The following is a 23,285-nucleotide window of genomic DNA, read 5'->3' on the forward strand; positions in this document are numbered from 1 at the left end:
GAACATATTCTGCAAGATCTCATAGAGTAGAATGGAATAATAAGTCATGACACGATCGGATTCTCTATTTATTACACTTGCCTTTTTATTATAATATGAAAATGTACCATTTTCTTTGCATCAATTGTGATCCGGAATACTATCAGAGTAAAAGAAGGGCTTATGAGAACTTGATAGGGTAGGGTTGATGGCTAATAATCTCAAACGCATGTAAATGGGGATACTCTCATCCATTCCTAATCACATAATACACCGTGACCTCCAAAGTTGTGCAAATTTCTGTAGACGGGCGATATCTGACTCGGAACAAAAAACTTAGTAGCTCCATATTCAACTCATTAATTAGGTCCCACGCAAAAAAACAGAAGCTCACTAATTAGGTTCTGAATTGTGATCAGCATATACAAGTAACCAAAAACATGATTAAGTTTGGGAAACATGTCCGTTAATAATATACTTGATCTTCTCTTGCCTCCTTGTTTATATCGAGTAATTAGACTCACATGCATACTACGTCTGCTGCTTCTATATATAACACCAAAAAATATATATGGCTCTAAGCAGGTGTGTGCTTCAATATTGTTTGTACATACCAGGCGCAAATTGCACATGAAAGAGCTTCGTTCGTTCACGCATGCACTGAAAATACAGTTAACGGCTACGCTGTTTCATGCAAAACAATAAACATGAAGTTAGAAATGTAATTAACCGCGACTTGTTTGGCATGCGATTGAGCACATGGATTACAGTACTTACTGCATGCAGTGGACGAGATAGTAGATGTTATTCATCCTCATGCTCCTGCTGGCGCAACTCAAGGTCAATATTTGGTTCACGTACTCTAGTAGACAACAATAATCCGGCAGCAGCTTTTGAGCTGCTTCCGCTGGCTTGCTGCTCACTCGATTTCATGGCCGCGGAAAGCTAATTAACACACATTAATAGTTTGTCAATTGCCAGCTTCCTTCTATGCTTGCAATAATAAAAAACTGAAGCAAATATATATGGTCAATGTTATATTAGCTAGAGCTGCTATATATATAACTTGCAACCAGTTCCAACACATATTTTTGTTTAAATGAAAGGGGTGCATCGCATTTCTAATTTGTCCAACACATTATGACTTTTTTAGGAAAGAATTATTTTTCTTGAATCTGCGTTAGTCATGCTAATACACTATCTGGGATGTGAAGTATTGAATAAAACACACCCAATAATATATGTATGGGTTCTATACTGATCTATCAAATTTGTCTCTTCTTTTTCAGATCATATACTAATTATCTATATGTGAACTTCAAGTCAAATTTAAATTTTAATTCTTTCGATGACTTGCTAATGCATACGTTATAAAATGTGATTCATAAATAATTATTCTAATTTCTAAGTATATCTGGGCTATCAGATGACAAGCTAGGATATATTAGCTATATCTACTAGCATTCGTTTAGTACATGAGAATCCATGGCACCTCTTACCTGCTTCCGCAGCTCTATGTTCTGCTCATGAGCAATACTCAACTTCTTGTCAAGTTCGATATTTTCCTTCTGAACAAGCAATCCCTGCAGAAGCAAATTCCATCTCATCATACCTCAGCTGTTAATAACAGACGCATATACGAGAATCAACGCTAACTGAGCTATTTCAACACCAGCAACAGTAGAAGCAAGAACATGAAGAAGATGTAGTGAACCTTTTGGTTGAGTTCGTGGATCTCCGCAGCCATAACTTGCTCCTAAAGAAAGCAATTATAAGTAAAGTATGTATGAGAAAATAAAAAATAAAAAAAGGTAATGGAAGGTGAAATGAAAGGGTACCTTCCTCTTTCTTATGGAATGCAAGCTCATCTCAACCTGGTTCACCAGAAACTGCAGATCTCGAACACTGGTACCAGATAGCTCCTCTCCCAACAATTGCCTAACATCAGAGGTCACATGGTTTAACAGTGTACCTATCTAGCTTCTCCATTCATTACAACAAAAGATGCTACTAAATCCATGGATTTTCACCCGCCTAGTCTTCAAGTTAGAGATCTTGGCACGCATGGCAATATGGCACACTCTTTCGGTTCAATTAATTTGCACATGAAACCACTCAAACTTCTGGATAGCTATATTATTGGCATCCTATATCCTATCCTATATGCCTAAATAATTGATCCCCACTAACTCCAATTCTCTTAACATGCAGCCTTCCAGATCACCAAATGTGACACATCATCATCCACTAACACCAATTTGCAGCACATGCATGCCCCAATTTAATAGTTGCAACTCCAGTGGTCCAATATACATGCATACTATTTGTTCACACACAATTACTTCTGAAAATAATAGTTTTGATTTAGGTCATTTTGTTCATACATAATTCGTCAAAAAATAATCTTAAAATTGTCGCAACAACATGCGGCGAAATCACCTAGTTTTATTTGAACATTAATATTACCTATTATTGTAGTGTAAGTTTTGCACTTGCTGCCTCAAGGTTGTAACCTCCCTCTGCCATAACTGCCCAACAAATAGAAATGAAATAAGATACTAACTATAAGCGCACCAAATTAATTAGGGGACCCATAACCGTGCTTCCTTGCATATTGTACTACTACATATAATGACACACTATTGACCCCTCTTCCACTGATGGGCTCCTTGTGATCCGTAAGCGGACGTGTAGAAAATTCAACTGAAAGGTTCACCACTAATGGGCCATGGCAAATATGTGGCCCGTCAATAAGTTTATTTAGGTAATGGACGAGACCAGTGATGGACCAAAAGCAAGGGCCCGTTTGTGGCATATAACTCACCATCAATAGTTTACACTAAGGCATGTCAGTGGGAAAGTCGACCTAATGGAAAAACTCAAAGCATGTGTTGTTCTTGTAGCACATATAAAACCACCAACCCCAACCCTTATTTGCGCCCCGTACCCTCCATCCCTCTCATGCAACAGTTGAACTTCTCTCTTCCTGATCCCCTTGATTTCTCCCACAGGACCCACTTTCTCCCCAATCCCTCCCTTCTTCACCTTCTTCCCTGATCCACCCCTGCCTCCGCACTCTAACTTGTGGGTGTAGTGCCATCTCCTGTCTCTGCTTTGCACAACTATTATCCTACCTTGCAACGTCCCTCCAATGTGCCCACCCCATGTTGCCCCTCCTGAATGCCATTGTGCTCGCCCACGACATCAATGGTGGGCCTCCTCGCCGCCATCCAAGGCAGGAGCTATGGGATCTTGTCACCATTGGTCGGAAGGATGTAATTGAGACTGTGAGGAGATAGTAAGGCGAGTTTATGGGAGATAGTGATACCAGGTCATGCCAACGATGACCTACTATGAAGGTCTGCTGGCATAGCTCAATTTGTTTGGGTTCCGTCATGGTCACCACCGGTCCCATTGGCATTTGTTTACTCATAGACGATCAAACCTATTAGTACTGTGTTTTAGTGTCGGCCAGTATAGAGTCATTCTACTGTAGTGGTACCTTGAAACAATTGAGTGTAATGGATTACATACTTACATGGGGAAAGCTGATGACACGATCCTTTTTATGGATCTTGACTTGGCTAAAGCTGCCAATGTGTAGCTAATCCTTTGCATGTTTGAGTAGGTCTTTCCGTTTAAGATTAACTTCCACAAGAGGGAGCTGTATTATTATGGAAAAGCCAAGGAGCATGGACTTGAGTATATGTAACCTTTTGGTTACATGATGTGTTCTCCCCTTTAAATACCTTGGTACTCTAATAAATTGCCGCAAGATTTGCGATGATATTTGAAGGTCATCGAAGACCACTTTGAGGAGTGTCTTAGTATTGGGAAGTCCAAGAATCGTCCCTGGTGAGGGTGCTTGGTCTTGATTAATGTTGTGATAAGGAGTCTCCCCACCCTTATGATATCTTTTTTGGAGATCTTGGGAGGGTTCGGGAGAGGCTAGACTATTATCGGTCTTAATTCATCTGACAATCTAAGGAATAGAAGAAAAGGTACCATTTTGCATGGTTGAATATTTTATGTATCCCTAGCGACGAGTGTAGCCTTGGAATTCATGACCTAGAAGTCAAAAATATGTGAGACATGAGTAAAATCATTGTTTAAGTTGATAAGCAAGGATGAAGTGTGGTAGTTTCTCTTACATAGTACTAACTATTTTGGGGTAAAAAACTCTCAACGATTAAAGTAAAATCAACATACTCCTACTTTTGAAAGGGACACATGAAGGTTAATGATACTTCTCTTAAATTTTAAGCATTTAGTGTGGGAATGGTAAGTCGATTTGATTTTGAGAGGATAGGTACATCATGGATAGGCTTCTTTCGGCTATAACCACGGGATATTTAGTATTGTTTGTCGTAGGAATTCCAGTGCTTCTGTGATTATTGGAGCTGAGAACCCACATGTGGAACTTAGTAAAGTTTTCATTGGCCGACATTTAGCAGACTCGAATGAGACTTTCCCTAAGATTGTGCATCCAGGGCTAACCACGGACCATGAGTTTCTTGAATCGGATTTTCACACTTGTGGAGTTTGCCCCGTGCACTTGCTCGGCTTTAATAGATAAAAGGTTTAATTTTACGTCTAAAAATTGTTGAGTCTTAAATTACCTTTAGAGATAAATATTTTCTTTAGTTCTTGGTCCAAAAGTTATACTAACAAAAGGGCACCATGGTTGAATAAATATGGTAGGGGACACTCATTGTAGCTGTTGTTATTTACAAGAAACCATTCAACATTTTTTATTGTTGTCTAGCATTTGTTGCATGGCGAGCTATGTATTTGGCCTTTAATATCACCCTGCTTTGTAGTATTTTGCATATTTTTGGGCCTTGACTATGGAAGTTGAAAGTTCCATAGATGAAGAGAGGTCCAAGCCAAGAATAGAAGAGTAAAGGTGTTGGGTGATTCCATTTTCACTTCTTGATTCTTTCACGTCCAATAACTCCCTTCTTGAATCCCTACTCACCTTAAGTTCATCACTTTAACCACACTCATATCCTTATGAGAGAGTGTTCTTTTGGATTATTGGGAGAAGCTTTGATCAAAGATCATTCAAGGAGTTCTTATCAAGTGAATCTAATTTGCTTGTTACTCTTGGATAGTGAGTGCATCCTAGATGGTTAGGAGTCACTTGCGAGCCTATCAAGTTCTATGTGTGAAGGACTCAAGAGTTTATACGAGCTCTAAGATTACCCGCTTGGTGAAGATATGTCCTTAGTGGAGGCTTCTATGTGCAAGCCATGATGAAATAGGTTGATTGCACTAGGTCGACCACTTGGTGGGCAATGCAATCCAGATCCTTGTAATGCCCAACTGGAGATGATAAATCTTAAGATTTCTCATGTTGGTCATGGGTGAACAATGATGTTACGATCTATCTGATGATACAAAAATGGTTTCATGTTTGACAAAAAGAAGGCTTATTCTTGTATGTAGGTGATACTCTCATCTACAATTTGTTGCAGTCATATGTGTTACTGCAGAAGGTCCGGCACAGAGAGTCGATGGAGCTTGCCCAAAGAAGCCTGAGTGAATTAGTGGGCAGTTTATGTCTAATTTGTGGACGGTTGACTTGTGATTGGCTTATGAATGTTTAGAGTTGTCTTTTTGGCATGCCAGTTTTTGTTGGTCCATGTTATTTTTGTCTGTCTCTCCTTTTGACAACAAGTACAAAGCTTGATATTTTCATAATGAGACGGTGTAATAAGGTTGACCATATGCATGTAATTAGGGATGGAGATGGTTTAACAAAAGACCATATGCATGTAAAATACAAAAAAAACTATGGACATACATGTAGTCTTTTTGGTTTACTTGCTTTGAAATATCTTATATATAGTATATGAACATACGTAGAATGATAAAGTAGTAGTATATATATTACCACATGGTAGTATATGAGACATGAGGGTAACTATCCCGGGGTGGTAGTGTGTGTGTGTGTGTGTGTGTGTGTGTGTGTGTGTGTGTGTGTGTATTTCTAGAAATGAAGAATGGAGAAATGTGGCACAATCTAATGACATCATTGGACTATCTAGCTACAGCCGAGATGTTTTGGAGGCTTTTGTTGGAAATATGCCCTAGAGGCAATAATAAATTAGTTATTATTATTATTATATTTCCTTGTTCATGATAATCATTTATTATCCATGCTATAATCGTATTGATAGGAAACTCAGATACATGTGTGGGTACATAGACAACACCATGTCCCTAGTAAGCCTCTAGTTGACTAGCTCGTTGATCAATAGATGGTTACAGTTTCCTGACCATGGACATTGGATGTCGTTGATAACGGGATCACATCATTAGGAGAATGATGTGATGGACAAGACCCAATCCTAAGCCTAGCACAAAGATCGTAGTTCATATGCTAAAGCTTTTCTAATGTCAAGTATCATTTCCTTAGACCATGAGATTGTGCAACTCCCGGATACCGTAGGAATGCTTTGGGTGTACCAAACGTCACAATGTAACTGGGTGGCTATAAAGGTGCACTACAGGTATCTCCGAAAGTGTCTGTTGGGTTGGCACGAATCGAGACTGGGATTTGTCACTCTGTGTAACGGAGAGGTATCTCTGGGCCCACTCGGTAGGACATCATCATAATGTACACAATGTGACCAAGGGGTTGATCACGGGATGATGTGTTACGGAACGAGTAAAGAGACTTGCCAGTAACGAGATTGAACAAGGTATCGGCATACCGATGATCGAATCTCGGGCAAGTGTAATACCGCTAGACAAAGGGAATTGTATACGGGATCGATTGAGTCCTTGACATCATGGTTCATCCGATGAGATCATCGTGGTACATGTGGGAGCCAACATGGGTATCCATATCCCGTTGTTGGTTATTGACCGGAGAATGTCTCGGTCATGTCTGCATGGTTCCCGAACCCGTAGGGTCTACACACTTAAGGTTCGATGACGCTAGGGTTATAAAGGAAGTTTGTATGTGGTTACCGAATGTTGTTCGGAGTCCCGGATGAGATCCCAGACGTCACGAGGAGTTCCAGAATGGTCCAGAGGTAAATATTTATATATGGGAAGTCTTGTTTTGGCTGCCGGAAAAGTTTCGCGCATTATCGGTATTGTACCGGGAGTGCCGAAAGGGGTCCGGGGGTCCACCAGGGGTCCACCTGCCCTGGGGTGGGGGGCCACATGAGCTGTAGGGGTGTGCGCCTTGGCCTATATGGGCCAAGGGCACCAGCCCCAAGATGCCCATGCGCCAAGAGATAAGGGAAAGGGAGAGTCCTAAAGGGGGAAGGCACCTCCTAGGTGCCTTGGGGAGGATGGACTCCTCCCTAGCCGCACCCTTCATTGGAGAAAGGGCCAAGGCTGCGCCCCCCTCTCCCTTGCCCCTATATATAGTGGAGGGGAGGGAGGGCAGCCACACCTGAAGCCCTGGCGCCTCCCTCCCTCCCGTGACACCTCCTTCTCTCCTGCAGGTGCTTGGCGAAGCCCTGCAGGATTGCCACGCTCCTCCACCACCACCACGCCGTTGTGCTGCTGCTGGACGGAGTCTTCCTCAGCCTCTCCCTCTCTCCTTGCTGGATCAAGGCATGGGAGACGTCACTGGGCTGTACGTGTGTTGAACGCGGAGGTGCCGTCCGTTCGGCACTAGGATCTCCGGTGATTTGGATAACGACGAGTACGACTCCTTCAACCCCGTTCTCTTGAATGCTTCCGCTTAGCGATCTACAAGGGTATGTAGATGCACTCTCCTTCCCTTCATTGCTGGTTTCTCCATAGATAGATCTTGGTGACACATAGGAAAATTTTGAATTTCTGCTACGTTTCCCATCAGTGGCATCATGAGCCAGGTCTATTGCGTAGATTCTATGCACGAGTAGAACACAAAGTAGTTGTGGGTGTTGATTTTGTTCAATATGCTTACCGTTACTAGTCCAATCTTGTTTCGATGGTATTGTGGGATGAAGCGGCCCGGACCGACCTTACACGTACTCTTACGTGAGACAGGTTCCACCGACTGACATGCACTTGGTGCATAAAGTGGCTTGCGGGTGCCAGTCTCTCCCACTTTAGTCAGAACAGATTCGATGAAAAGGGTCCTTATGAAGGGTAAATAGAAATTGGCATATCACGTTGTGGTTTTGCGTAGGTAAGAAACGCTCTTGCTAGAAACCCATAGCAGCCACGTAAAACATGCAAACAACAATTAGAGGATGTCTAACTTGTTTTTGCAGGGTATGCTATGTGATGTGATATGGCCAAGAAGAATGTGATGAATGATATGTGATGTATGAGATTGATCATGTTCTTGTAATAGGAATCACGACTTGCATGTCGATGAGTATGACAACCGGCAGGAGCCATAGGAGTTGTCTTTATTTATTGTATGACCTGCGTGTCATTGAACAACGCCATGTAATTACTTTACTTTATTGCTAACCGATAGCCATAGTAGTAGAAGTAATAAGTTGGCGAGACAACTTCATAGAGACACGATGATGGAGATCATGGTGTCATGCCGGTGACGATGATGATCCCGGAAGATGGAGATCAAAAGGTGCAAAATGATATTGGCCATATCATGTCACTATTTTGATTGCATGTGATGTTTATCATGTTTATGCATCTTATTTGCTTAGAACGACGGTAGTAAATAAGATGATCCCTCACTAAAATTTCAAGAAAGTGTTCCCTCTAACTGTGCACCGTTGCGAAAGTTCGTCGTTTCGAAGCACCACGTGATGATCGGGTGTGATAGATTCTTACGTTCACATACAACGGGTGTAAGCTAGATTTACACACACGATACACTTAGGTTAACTTGACGAGCCTAGATGTACAGACATGGCCTCGGAACACAAGAGACCGAAAGGTCGAGCATGAGTCGTATATTGGATACGATCAACATGAAGATGTTCACCGATGATGACTAGTCCGTCTCACGTGATGATCGGACACGGCCTAGTTGACTCGGATCATGTAATCACTTAGATGACTAGAGGGATGTCTATCTGAGTGGGAGTTCATGAGATGAACTTAATTATCCTGAACATAGTCAAAAGATCTTTGCAAATTATGTCGTAAGCTCACACTTTAATTCCACTGTTTAGATATGTTCCTAGAGAAAATATAGTTGAAAGTTGACAGTAGCGATTATGCGGACAGTAGAAAGCTCATGTCCTTAATGCACCGCTCAGTGTGTTGAACCCCAAACGTCGTCTGTGGATGTTGCGAACATCAGACATACAAGTTTTGATAACTACATGATAGTTCAGTTAAACGGTTTAGAGTTGAGGCACCAAAGACGATTTCGAAACGTCGCGGAACATATGAGATGTTTCGAGGGCTGAAATTGGGATTTCAGGCCCATGCCCACGTCAGAGGTACAAGACCTCCGCCGATTTTCTCAGCCTGCAAACTAAGGGAGAAAAGCTCAATCGTTGAGCTTGTGCTCAGATTGTCTGAGTACAACAAATCACTTGAATCGAGTGGGAGTTGATCTTCCAGATGAGATAGTGATGTTTCTCCAAAGTCATTGCCACCAAGCTGCTAGAGCTTCGTGATGAACTATAACATATCAGGGATAGATATGATGATCCTTGAAGTATTCGCGATGTTTGACACCGCGAAAGTAGAAATCAAGAAGGAGCATCAATTGTTGATGGTTGGTGAAACCACTAGTTTCAAGAAGGGCAAGGGCAACAAGGGATACTTCATGAAACGGCAAAACAGTTGCTGCTCTAGTGAAGAAACCCAAGGTTGAACCCAAACCCGAGACTAAGTGCTTCTGTAATGAGAGGAACAGACACTAAAGCAGAACCACCCTAGATACTTGGTAGATAAGAAGGCAGGCAAGGTCGTAGGAGTATATTGGATATACATTATGTTATTGTGTACTTTACTAGTACTCCTAGTAGCACCAGGGTATTGGATACCGGTTCGGTTGCTAAGTGTTAGTAACTCGAAATAAAAGCTACGGAATAAACGGAGACTAGCTAAAGGTGAGCTGAAGATATGTGTTGGGAGTGTTTCCAAGGTTGATGTGATCAAACATCGCACGCTCCCTCTACCATCAAGATTAGTATTAAACCTGAATAATTGTCATCTGGTGTTTGCGTTGAGCATAGACATGATTGGATTGTGTCTATCGCAATACGGTTATTCATTTAAGGAGAATAATGGTTACTCTATTTATTTGAATAATACCTTCAATGGTCTTGCACCTAAAGGAATGGTTTATTGAATCTCGATCGTAGTGATACACATTTTCATGCCAAAAGATATAAGATAGTAATGATAGTACCACTTACTCGTGGCACTGCCATGTAAGTCATATTGGTGTAAAACGCATGAAGAAGCTCCATGTTGGTGGATCTTTGGACTCACTCGTTTTTGAAAAGTTTGAGACATGCGAACCATGTCTATTGGTGTATACGCATGAAGAAACTCCATACAGATGGATTGTTTGGACTCACTTGATTTTGAATCACTCGAGTCATGCAAATCATACCACATGGGCAAGATGACTGAAAGGCCTCGTTTTCAGTGAAATGGAACAAGAAAGCCACTTGTTGGAAGTAATACATTTTGATGTGTGCTGTCCAATAAGTGCCGAGGCACACAGTGAATATCGTTATGTTCTTACTTCACGGATGATTTGAGTAGATACTGAGTATATTTACTTGATGAAACACAAGTCTGAATTATTGAATGGTTCAAGTAATTTCAGAGTGAAGTTGGAGATCATCAAATGTCTATGATATGATCATAGAGATGAGTATCTGAGTTACGAACTTTGGCACGCAATCAAGACATTGTGGAAATTGTTTCACAATTAATACCGCCTGGAACACCATAGTATGATGGTTTGTCTGAACATCATAGTTGCACCCTATTGGATATGGTGCGTACCATGATGTCTCTTATCAAATTATCACTATCGTTCATGGGTTAGGCATTAGAGATAACTGCACTCACTTTAATAGGGCACCACGTAATTCCGTTGAGACGACATCGTTTGAACTATGGTTTGGAGAAACCTAAGTCGTCGTTTCTTAAAAGTTTGGGGCTGCGACGCTTATGTGAAAAAGTTTCAGGATGATAAGCTCGAACCCAAAGCGGATAAAATGCATCTTCATAGGACACCCAAAACAGTTGGGTACACCTCCTATGTCAGATCCGGAAGCAAAAGTAATTATTTCTAGAAACGGGTCCTTTCTCGAGGAAAAGTTTCTCTCGAAAGAATTGAGTGGGAGGATGGTGGAGACTTGATGAGGTTATTGAACCGTCACTTCAACTAGTGTGTAGCAGGGCACAGGAAGTTGTTCCTGTGGCGCCTACACCAATTGAAGTAGAAGCTTATGATAGTGATCATGAAGTTTTGGATCAAGTCACTACCGTACCTCGTAGGGTGACAAGGATGCTTACTACTTTAGAGTGGTACGCAATCCTGTCTTGGAGGTCATGTTGCTAGACAACAATGAACCTACGAGCTATGGAGAAGCAATGGTGGGCCCATATTCCAACAAATGGTTAGAAGCCATGAAATCCGAGATAGGATCCATGTATCAGAACAAAGCATGGACTTTGGTGGACTTGCCCGTTGATCGACAAGCCATTGAGATAAATGGATCTTTAAGAAGAAGGCGGACGTGAACGGTAATGTCACCGTCTATGAAGCTCGACTTGTGGCGAAGAGTTTTTCACAAGTTCAAGAAGTTGAATACTATGAGATTTTCTCATCCATAGCGATGCTTAAGTCCGTCGGAATCATGTTAGCATTAGCTGCATTTATGAAATCAACCAATTGGATGTCAAACGAGTTTCCTTACCAGTTTTCGTAAGGAAAGGTTGTATGTGATACAATCAGAAAGGTTTGTAGATCCTAAGGATGCTAAAAAGGTATGCAAAACTCCAGCAATCCTTCTAAGGACTGGAGTAAGCATCTCGGAGTTGGAATATACGCATTGATGAGATGATCAAAGATTTTGGGTTTATACAAAATTTATGAGAAACTTGTATTTCCAAAGAAATGAGTGGGAGCGCTATATAATTTCTGATGAGTATATGTTGTTGACATATTGTTGATCAGAAATGATGTAGAATTTCTGGAAAGCATATAGGGTTATTTGAAAAGTGTTTTTCAATGAAGAACCTGGATTAAGCTACTTGAACATTGAGCATCAAGATCTATGAGGATAGATCAAAACCGCTAAATGGTACTTTCAAATGAGCACATACCTTGACATGATCTTGAAGGTGTTCAAGATGGATCGGTCAAAGAAGAGTTCTTGCCTGAGTTGTAAGGTATGAAGTTAAGAGTTAAAGCTCGACCACAGCAGAAGAGAGAGAAAGGAGGAAGGTCGTCCCCTATGCTTCAGATGTAGGCTCTATAGTATGCTATGCTGTGTACCGCACTGAAAGTGTGCCTTGCCATGAGTCAGTCAAGGGGTACAAGAATGATCCAGGAATGGATCATTGGACAACGGTCAAAATTGTCCTTGGAGTAAATAAGGACATGTTTCTCGATTATGGAGGTGATAAAGAGTTCGGCGTAAAGGGTTACGTCGATGCAAGCTTTAACACCTATCCGAGTGACTCTGAGTAGCAAACCGGATACGTATAGTGGAGCAACCATTTGGTATAGCTCCAAGTGGAGCATGGAAGCACCATTTAGAATATGACCTAGAGATTTGCGAAGTACATATGGATCTGAATGTAGCAAACCTGTTGACTAAAACCTCTCTCACAAGCAAACATGATCAAACCCCAGAACTCATTGAGTGTTAATCACATGATGATGTGAACTAGTTTAAGACACTAGTAAACTCTTTGGATGTTGGTCACATGGCGATGTGACCTATCAGTGTTAATCACATGGCGATGTGAACTAGATTATTGACTCTAGTGCAAGTGGGAGACTGTTGGAAATATGCCCTAGAGGCAATAATAAATTAGTTATTATTATTATATTTCCTTGTTCATGATAATCGTTTATTATCCATGCTATAATTGTATTGATAGGAAACTCAGATACATGTGTGGGTACATAGACAACACCATGTCCCTAGTAAGCCTCTAGTTGACTAGCTCGTTGATCAATAGATGGTTACGGTTTCCTTACCATGGACATTGGATGTCGTTGATAACGGGATCACATCATTAGGAGAATGATGTGATGGACAAGACCCAATCCTAAGCCCAGCACAAAGATCGTAGTTCGTATGCTAAAGCTTTTCTAATGTCAAGTATCATTTCCTTAGACCATGAGATTGTGCAACTCCCGGATACCGTAGGAATGCTTTGGGTGTACCAAACGTCACAACGTAACTGGGTGGCTATAAAGGTGCACTACAGGTATCTCTGAAAGTGTCTATTGGGTTGGCACGAATCGAGACTGGGATTTGTCACTCTGTGTAACGGAGAGGTATCTCTGGGCCCACTCGGTAGGACATCATCATAATGTGCACAATGTGACCAAGGGGTTGATCACGGGATGATGTGTTACGGAACGAGTAAAGAGACTTGCCAGTAAAGAGATTGAACAAGGTATCGGCATACCGACGATCGAATCTCGGGCAAGTGTAATACCGCTAGACAAAGGGAATTGTATACGGGGTCGATTGAGTCCTTGACATCGTGGTTCATCCGATGAGATCATCGTGGAACATGTGGGAGCCAACATGGGTATCCAGATCCCGCTGTTGGTTATTGACCGGAGAACGTCTCGGTCATGTCTGCATGGTTCCCGAACCCGTAGGGTCTACACACTTAAGGTTCGATGACGCTAGGGTTATAAAGGAAGTTTGTATGTGGTTACCGAATGTTGTTCGGAGTCCCGGATGAGATCCCAGGCATCACGAGGAGTTCCGTAATGGTCCGGAGGCAAAGATTTATATATGGGAAGTCTTGTTTTGGCTGCCGGAAAAGTTTCGTGCATTATCGATATTGTACCGGGAGTGCCGAAGGGGTCCGAGGGTCCACCAGGGGTCCACCTGCCCCGGGGTGGGGGGCCACATGGGCTGTAGGGGTGTGCGCCTTGGCCTATATGGGCCAAGGGCACCAGCCCCAAGGTGCCCATGCGCCAAGAGATAAGGGAAAGGGAGAGTCCTAAAGGGGGAAGGCACCTCCTAGGTGCCTTGGGGAGGATGGACTCCTCCCTAGCCGCACCCTTCCTTGGAGGAAGGGCCAAGGCTGCGCCCCCCATCTCCCTTGCCCCTATATATAGTGGAGGGGCGGGAGGGCAGCCACACCTGAAGCCCTGGCGCCTCCCTCCCTCCCGTGACACCTCCTCCTCTCCCGCAGGTGCTTGGCGAAGCCCTGCAGGATTGCCACGCTCCTCCACCACCACCACGCCGTTGTGCTGCTGCTGGACGGAGTCTTACTCAACCTCTCCCTCTCTCCTTGCTGGATCAAGGCATGGGAGACGTCACCAGGCTGTACGTGTGTTGAACGCGGAGGTGCCGTCCGTTCAGCACTAGGATCTCCGGTGATTTGGATCATGACGAGTACGACTCCTTCAACCCCGTTCTCTTGAACGCTTCCGCTTAGCGATCTACAAGGGTATGCAGATGCACTCTCCTTCCCTTCGTTGCTGGTTTCTCCATAGATAGATCTTGGTGACACATAGGAAAATTTTGAATTTCTGCTACATTCCCCATCAGCTTTGTAGTTGTGTATTTCTAGAAATGAAGAATGGAAGAAATATGGCACAATCTAATGAGATCATTGGACTATCTAGCTACAACCAAGATGTTTTGGAGGTTTTCTAGTTGTCGTTACTTTTCTAAAATATTTACAGATAGATAGTTGTAGGAATCATTTGTAGTGGCATGCATAAGATAATCTATGGTAGCTTGGTCACACTTCAGACAAGAAAACATGCATGGGGTTACAAGCCATATGGCCATGGAGGAGTCATGCGATAGCAATGAGGAGTTATTTGGAAGACACAGTGGATATCTATATAGTCATGTGATAGCCACAATTTTCTAAATACCCCCACCCCCTCCTATATGATAACATTTTCAGGGCACTTGTTTAAACGAATTTCGTTGGAATTTTTTAGTTTGTAGGATTAAAAAACCGTAAGAATGTTTCATATTGTCTCCATGTAGGTCAAAATGAAATTCACATTGAGCAACTTCATGGAATTTCTGTATTTATTTGACAAGTATGCCATGTTCACAATCTTTTCAGATTTTTTTTTTGCATTTTCTTACTATGGTACGACCAAACATGCTCTATTATAGTATGATGTGTATTCAATTTATGTAGGAATTAATATAACATGACAGCCATTTTGATGTCCTTTTGCTGTTCAAATATTTTTATAATCTGAGCCATAGAGGCCCTTAGGTCCTTTTTGATTTGCATGATTCTCAAAATGCAAGGAAAAGAAGATAAAAACATGTGATTGGAATTATATTTTTTCTCTTGAATCCTGTATGACTAGAAAAACATAGGAATTTGGATCAAAGAGTGTCGGATGGTACTGATAAAACAAAGTAGTTATACAAAGAGGTCTGAATGCATGGAATTTTTTCTCCAAAGAAATCCTTAGGCTTTTTACCTAAGGATCCAAATCCTCAAATAATAATATGAAATCCTTTGAACAATAATATGCATTAACTACTCTACCAGGCCCCTATCATTAGTTGTATATCATATCAGGCCCATCCGCCTAGCCATAATAAATTCTGACCCAAGCATTTCTGGTAATGCCCATGGAGTCCTAAATGAAGCTGTAAAGATGTGACATACTTGCCCTTTGGCATCATTTATGCGACAAAGTAACATCATGTGTAATGTGCATCATTCACGTGACTAAGACAGTAAGACCTAAGAGCATCTACAACCATACCCCCTTCCCTACCCCCCCCCCCCCCCCCCCCCCGCCCCCAAACATCTGGACTGATAGCACGAACACCACCTACTGGAACCAAAGACGCCACCCAAGCAGACCCCCCCCCCCCCCCCCCAAAGTCTGCCCATATGCTCGGGCTGTTTAACACCCCCGTGCAGATACAAAGACACCCGAACGTGTCCTCCACGTCGGATCCGATAGGCAGACCCATACCAAATCTCTTCAAATCATCCACAACCCTCGGTCGACCTGCCATTTTCCTTCCCTACTTTGTCTATGCCACCCAATCACTAGCTCTGCCGCTGTCCCCAACCCACAGCGCCGCCATCATCGATCCCAAATGCCTCTCGTCCGTCCTTGACACCCCGAACGCTATCCTGCTACATCCTACTCCTCCGGAAATACACCTTGCCATCTTTGTGTTCGACAAAATGTTTGAACTATATTTTTTTTTGATTCTTTTGCTCATTTGTAGGCAAACAGTGTATGAGCAGGATGATGAATTTGAGAACAAGGAGCTTGATAAATTCATTTACATGGATTTCGTGGATTTATTGGATCTAGACGTCGAAGATGCTGACATTATGTTGATGGTTAGCATCCAGGAAAAAATGGAGAGGCAAGTGGAGCATGTTTTGAACTTCAAGGGTTCGATAAAGGGCAAGATAGTTGTTGCCTGGGATGCAACTACGCCGTCAACGGGCATAACTAAACAATGGGATACTACCTTGCTGATAACATTTATTACCTGATGAGCGGCGTTCGTGAAGACTATATCCAACTCCCAAGGTAAAAAAATGATGTCTCTTTGCACAAATGCAAGAAGGTGCTAGGAAGGATGTGGAGAGGGCATTTGGAGTGATCCAAGCTCAGTGGGGTATTGTTTGTGGAGTTGCAATGATGTGCGACAGGAGACATTGTGCCAGTTGTTGACATGTGTTGTGTAGTCTTGCACAACATGATTGTGGAGGATGAGGGCTAAGGGGCAACACACTCACACACACACACTCTCTCTCTCTCTCTCTCTCTCACACACACACACACACACACACACGCACGCACGCACGCGCGCACACACACACACACACACACACGAACACATGTCTGCCTCTTGAAACAAGATGCAGAGCATGTTGTGAACTTTCTAAAAATGCATCGACAAACTTCGAGATCAACAGATACATGTGCAACAACCGAATGATCTTGCCGAGCATATGTGATTCCACAATGGAAATCATTTAATTTACATTTAAATTATGCACTCTAGATAATTTACAATTGAACCATGTATTTGCTCTCTGAATAAATTTTATTTGTGCGTTAAATTCATTGTTACATGTATTTGTATGGTCAAATGATGGATGTGCATGTCATTGCATGCGTTTGAGGTTTTAGAAGTGGGGATGTGGTTGCACGGGAGAACATATAGGGGGTGTCTTTGTCCTTTCCCGTACGCTTCCAAATGCGCCTCCGTGAACATATAGGGGCTCATATTAGCCCAGTTGTAGATGCTCTAACCTACTAATTAATCAATAATGATTGTGATTCCCTAATTAGTTTGGTGTTAAATTTTTTGATTAGATTTTATTCCCGTGAGGAGACACTAATGCACGACAATTACTAATAGGTAGGAGTTATTATTATTTCTTCTGACACTTGCACTTGTTGTTTGGACTTGGTGGTTTGCTTTTATTTTTTATGGTGGTAAAAAGGGTGTATTACTCAAGAGCAAAGAGGTTCATTCCTACACTTAAGGATATTGCCCTGTCTAGATTGGATCCAGACAACAGTGTGATCCTCCCGACAACCAAAGTTTGCAAGAACATGGCTAATTTTATTTTGCTCCCTAGAAATATGAGCAAACAAAGACTCTCTTTCACCCATGAGACTATTTACCTCCTTCACCACCATGGCGAAAATCTGTTTAGAACCGTTCAACTGAATGATTAACCACTTCAGTTAATTAGTTCATGGAATTGAGCTATATGCACATCTAGCTAGCTTGATTGCTATTTTTTTCACAAAGAGAGAGAGGAATACCTCTGGGTTATGTTTCTGCATCAATCATACATGCTGTCATCTTTATTTCATAGTTTGAAGCATTATGAAATATAAGACAAAATCCCACTCAAAGGCGAATCATCAGAGATCATATTGCTAGATCGTCATCCAAGCTTGTTTGCTATTCGTTTCACCGTTCTCTTTCCTTCGGTAAATATATATATGTGTGGCGTGGAAAAGCTACTAAGCATACATACTTACATACCTTTGCCTCAGATGTTGGATTCAACACTCCGCAGTGCTCCTCTTTTGCCTCCTGGTACCGCTCTAGTATTGCCTCCATTCCACTGATGAAGGCAAAAAAATAAAATAGAAACACATCCAAACTATGAGAGGATGAAATTAAGTAACTGATACGTAGAGTATTGGGAGGGTGCGGGAACAAATTGTTTAACTAACAGACCTGGAGCTCGCGAAGTCATAGAGGCGACCCGTGCTGGAGAAGACGATGAGTGCGAGATCGGCGTCACAGAGGATGGCAAGCTCCCGGGCCTTCTTCATCAGCCCTCCGCGCCGCTTGGAGAAGGTCACCTGACGGTTCGTTGTGTTGTCGATCCTCTCAATCGCAATCTTCCCCCTCCCCATCTTCTTCTTCTTCTTCTTCCTCTTCTTCTTCTTCTCTAGATCTTTCTCCTGCCGGCTGGCCGACCGATTGAGGAAAGTAATTAACAACCGATGGAAATTGAGCTAAGCTAGAGGCTGCTAATTGTTTCTTCTCTACTATCTGGGTGAAATCTAATCTAGCTAGTTGAAGCTTTCCCCCCAGCTGCTACCTGATCCAGCTAGCTATTTTTGTATTGTTGGGCTTGCTTGTAATGGTCTGCAAACCAAAAGGGATCGAGAGGCCCCATGTGATGACAACACTAGCTAGGCTTAAACAACTGCTCAATACTATTTTAATTGTAAATTAGGTTAATGAATGGCCCACTACATACTATTTTCCTCGGTGGTTGCGACAAGGACATCCATAATATATATATTGTTGTGACTGTTCATAGATTAAATTTTTGGTACGAGGATAGCCTATGGGCTTTGGATATGCCATTGCCATAAAATATGGCGTCAGCTACCAAGCCAGACGCTTTTTGTTCGAACCGTTGAAACAGACTAGCGTTGTGTTAGCTACCTATTCAAAGTTGTAGATTTGTTTCTAACTGAGGTTGGAGTGGTAAAACCTGCTCCATTTCGTTCAGAGGCAAGTGGTTTCTGGTTTGTCACTTTCTTCAAAACCTTGTGGTCATACCTGGTAATATATGGGTGTACACTTTCCTGGAAATGGTGCGCTCCTATCTTGTAATATGTGGGTGTATCTCGACACATTACGACGTAATTTGTAAGTGGCACACTTAATTTATTGAAAATTGTGGGCTCATATCCTGGTGGAGCCATCCAATTGTATCTCGTCATGTTACCATGTAACATGTGGGTAATACACTTTCTTCATAAGCGTGTACTTATATCTTGGTATAGTTGTCCAATTGTGTATTAACACGGTCTATATAGAAGGCGACAAATGGCATGACTTTTTCTCAACAATAGAGGTACGATTTTTATGCCAATATCGCGCATCTGATGCTCTGACGTGTAAGATGCCAAATCTTACGGATTAAGAAGTCGTAGATTCACCACAACCAATAGACCCGGTTGCGTCTTTTTTATGAGTTGGCCACGTCGGCGAAACCTTTATGTGCGGAAAAATGCCTGAATTTCAGTTTCTTTTTAAATTCATTTCTTGCATATGGTGGCTACAGTATTATATGTTTAAGTTTGTATTTCACACTTGGGGAAACCTTGTTGGTTGTCATTTTTGACGGATATAATAACTATAGCCATACTTATTGAGGTGGGTGCGCCAGGAACATTGGCATTTGGGTGCTAATGGTAACATCCAAGTTGTAAAGCGTTAGGTAGTAGCACCATGTTGTTTAAGGTTTCTAGATTCATGAGCACACATATGTACCAGCTAGCTGTCCACTTGGCTCATCCAAAAAAGGACAGTTTTAAAGGTTAGTAAGTAAAGTGGCCACAGAGCACGATGCAAAAATGTGCAGTCCACGTGAGTGACGGCGTTTCGACCTCGATTGGAGCCAGTAATGGATTAGATCCTAGTAAAGATGATTTCCTTCCAGGTTTGGTGCTCTGAGTCATGGCACCACTTGATCTTTAGCATGTAGTCCTTAATGATGCAACCACTCTGATCTGATCTGGTTTGATTCTTTCTTTTTGCTCTTGCATCAGCTCAGCTGTATGTACTTCAAGTGTTTTGCGATGACTGGACAAAGCTGGAGGCACTGATTCTCCCTGCTGCTTTCTTGCTTCTCCAGCTAAATTATTAACTAAAGCATCTTTCTTTTCCCATCTCAGTTATATTAGCACTTGGAAATTACTTCAGGTTCTTCACATACATGGTGAAAACATTTTGATCAAGCTAGCAGTAGATGATCAAGACAATTATATGCAGGAGTCATATTCTAGAGGATGATTAGCCACAGTTGGACTGACACACGGGACACGGCCTAGACTCCTACTGAGGCAGCAGTGGTCAATTTTCCGCGATAGTTGAAAGCCTGGTGTAACAACTTAAGTGCACATATATATGAAATATCAATACCCAATACATCTCATGCGTTTGCAAATGAAAATCCTATATTAGCATCATTTTATTGATTATTTGCACCATAACAAGATGATACAACTACAAAAAAGTTCAACTCCCGGTTTCTGCGCATCTTTATGAAACTGTTAAGTGAACAACCATGTTGCACCCTTAGTAGAGCCATTTAATATAAAAAGCTGAAAACCAATATCAAGCAGCACCATTAATCTCAAACCCCCAAAAGGCTTTGGTACATAGTCAAGTCAGTCTTTTTTTTTGACAGCATAGTCAAAAATAAAAGTTACCTTGTTCTTTAATTCCAAGTTTTGTTCATGGATAAGCTTTATTTCCCCGGAGAGTCAAATATCCTCTTGATGAAAGATGTATCCCTACAAGGTCACTTTATTGATTTATCACGTATGTATAACATTTTAAATATGTATTATTTAAACTTTACACGATAATGGGAAACTAGGTAAAATTGCACACACGAGTGATAGAAATATTGGTGAACCTTCTCGTTGAGTTGTAGAATATATTTGGCAAAACTTTGTTCCTAAAATGAGTATCAGGAGACACATATTTATTATCATTCTCATAAAAAATGTTAGTGTCGTGATTATGGAAGTTGGTACAATGATTAGCAGAAATAAGAACAAACTGAGGGAGCTTAGCTACCTTCTTTCATCTAATATCCAGTGTAAGCTCTTCTCCAGTTGATTTTCCATTAAACATAAGTCTTTGACTCCTAAGTTTGATAATCTCTCCTCAATTAGCTTCCTTAAAGTCAAACAATAATGTGATTACTTGAGTGGATTTTCCTGTCTTTACTCTAACTTATTTAAATTAGATAGATAGCATTGGAAGGAACAGAATTAAGAACGTGTACCGATGATGTTCTGCTATAATTTCCTTACTCCCCCTTCCCAAAACTAGAAAAAAAATGACATTTTTCTGTTATCAGAAACTTTGAGTTACTGTAAACCGAGTTACACAACTTTTTTGAAAATAAAATAAAATAAGAAGTGGTACTATTATGGGTATTTGCCAAAGAAGCATTACTTTTATTGGCTTACGGTGTAGTGCTAAAAGTATATGTATACAGTAAGACTTAAGCTTCTTTAATTTGACTATAAATATGTACATTTTTACTGAGATTGTTCAAAGGAGCATAACATCATTATATTTTTTTATTAAGTCTGTAATTTAACCAACAATTTTGTATAAAAAAATAGCATTTAAAGTTGCATCATGCAAACTGCATGTCTACATGTCAAAAACATCATGTATGGAAAGTTAGGAGTAAATAAAAGGTTGCAAGGAATGCATGCGCGCATACCATGACTTGTGAGACTGGATTTAACAGCTAATGGTGCTCTTGTGCAGATTGGTAGTTTTGAATGATGGAAGGCATGGCCATGCCCATGTTGGTGGTGGCGGTGGATTGGCATATTCGTAGAGGCAACCAGTGGAGGAGAAGACGATGACGCCGACCTGGACATCGCAGAGGATGGCCAGCTCACGTGCTTTCTTCAGCAGGCCACGACGCCGCTTGGAGGAGGTGACCTGCCTGCTGCTCATGTTCTCAATCCTCCTAATCACAATCTTGCCCCTCACCATGATAGCTCTTCTATCTCCTTAATTAAGCACTATATTCACTCAACCGCTTAATCATCTGCTAGCTATCTATCTAGATCTTCACTCCAGTCGTCCAATTAATAGATGGTTGTGTGTGAGCATGTACTGCCCCTGCAGGCCCCTATATATGGATGAACTGAAATAAGGCAAGTATAGTAAGCTACTCATCCAAATATGCAACTTGCAGATTAACTAATGTAAATATTAGCAATTTAAGGAGACAAAGTGCATGCTGATCGATGAGCTCGGTCATTTCCTTAACTAAATATATCATGCAACTTGCTGCTATCTCTGGAACCTGTGAAAGGGCAACAATATTTTTCTTGCAAATGGGTGTTTCTTGTGTGCACCGTACGAGGTTTTGGAATCCGGTAAACGTCACGCCTTGTATTAGTTTTCACAGGTTAGCTCCCGATCCATGCAAATATCAGAGCTGATTCGATTCGATTTGATTCCTGCCCATGTGCAAGTAGCACCACTTTGTCATCAGCAGTACAAATTCCGTAAAGAAATCAGAAGTTATATGTAGGGCAACTCCATCCATTTCAAAACATAAGACCTATTTTGAGTCATTAAGCATTAAGGTTTTGACCATAATCCATCAATATTGGCAGCAATGTAGTGTTCTATAGAGAAATTACAAGTTATATATATATGAAGTAATACCTTAACTTGCGGTGGATTTGTTTGCTGAGATTAGGCACCAGAGCTGCCCCTAGCAAACACATCAAATTCTCACGACTTCATGGAGCGCAAGCTAGTGAGTCGAGATACTTTCGCCGCTTGATTTTTTTGCCCCAAAATTAATTTCCACACTTATGTACCAAGTGATAAGGACAAAAGTTTGGACAGAAATAGAACAACGGAGTGCCTGAAAACACCACATATGAGGATATATGTGCATCTTGTTCTTCTGACTGAACATAATCATAGATATATTATAGGTAGGGTCACAAGCACTGAGAAACTCTATTTGTAGAGTATGGATTCATAATTCCTAGTGGAGAATATCTTTAGTCATACAATGGATTCGAAAATCGTTCCACACATGCATGATGAGCACATGAGCTCTCCCGTGGTTGTGTGGTTATAGAGAGGTAGCTCAAAGAAGCCACCTTGATCCACGCAGGCAGGGTAAGGGCTTATAAATATCATGGA

The 23,285-nt window shown here is 41.6% G+C and overlaps 1 protein-coding gene across 2 annotated transcripts; it reads right to left on the reverse strand.

Annotated features, from left to right (window-relative positions):
* Positions 1–783: 783 nt before the first annotated feature.
* On the reverse strand, positions 784–18,478 carry LOC123161825 (MADS-box transcription factor 25-like). Of its 2 annotated transcripts, none has more exons than XM_044579645.1 (7): positions 18,297–18,478; positions 18,099–18,180; positions 2,446–2,507; positions 1,818–1,917; positions 1,694–1,735; positions 1,479–1,562; positions 784–924 (listed from the first exon to the last, which is right to left on the reverse strand). In XM_044579645.1, exons 1-7 carry the CDS (start codon positions 18,476–18,478, stop codon positions 784–786), a joined length of 693 nt encoding a protein of 230 aa, XP_044435580.1. The 2 variants fall into 2 exon arrangements, with proteins under 2 accessions (XP_044435580.1, XP_044435579.1); XM_044579644.1 differs by having other exon boundaries at positions 1,455–1,562.
* Positions 18,479–23,285: the final 4,807 nt, after the last annotated feature.

The sequence above is a fragment of the Triticum aestivum genome, chromosome 7B, assembly GCF_018294505.1.
Source record: "Triticum aestivum cultivar Chinese Spring chromosome 7B, IWGSC CS RefSeq v2.1, whole genome shotgun sequence".
NCBI classification, from domain to species: domain Eukaryota; kingdom Viridiplantae; phylum Streptophyta; class Magnoliopsida; order Poales; family Poaceae; genus Triticum; species Triticum aestivum.

Coding starts and splice junctions, on each gene's coding strand:
- LOC123161825 (XM_044579644.1), bottom strand. CDS start 18,478: ATGGGGAGGGGGAAGATTGCGATTGAGAGGATCGACAACACAACGAAC. Junction 18,181..18,296: donor TATGACTTCGCGAGCTCCAG/GTCTGTTAGTTA, acceptor TGCCTTCATCAG/TGGAATGGAGGCAATACTAG. Junction 2,508..18,098: donor ATCCAACATCTGAGGCAAAG/GTATGTAAGTAT, acceptor TTTGTTGGGCAG/TTATGGCAGAGGGAGGTTAC.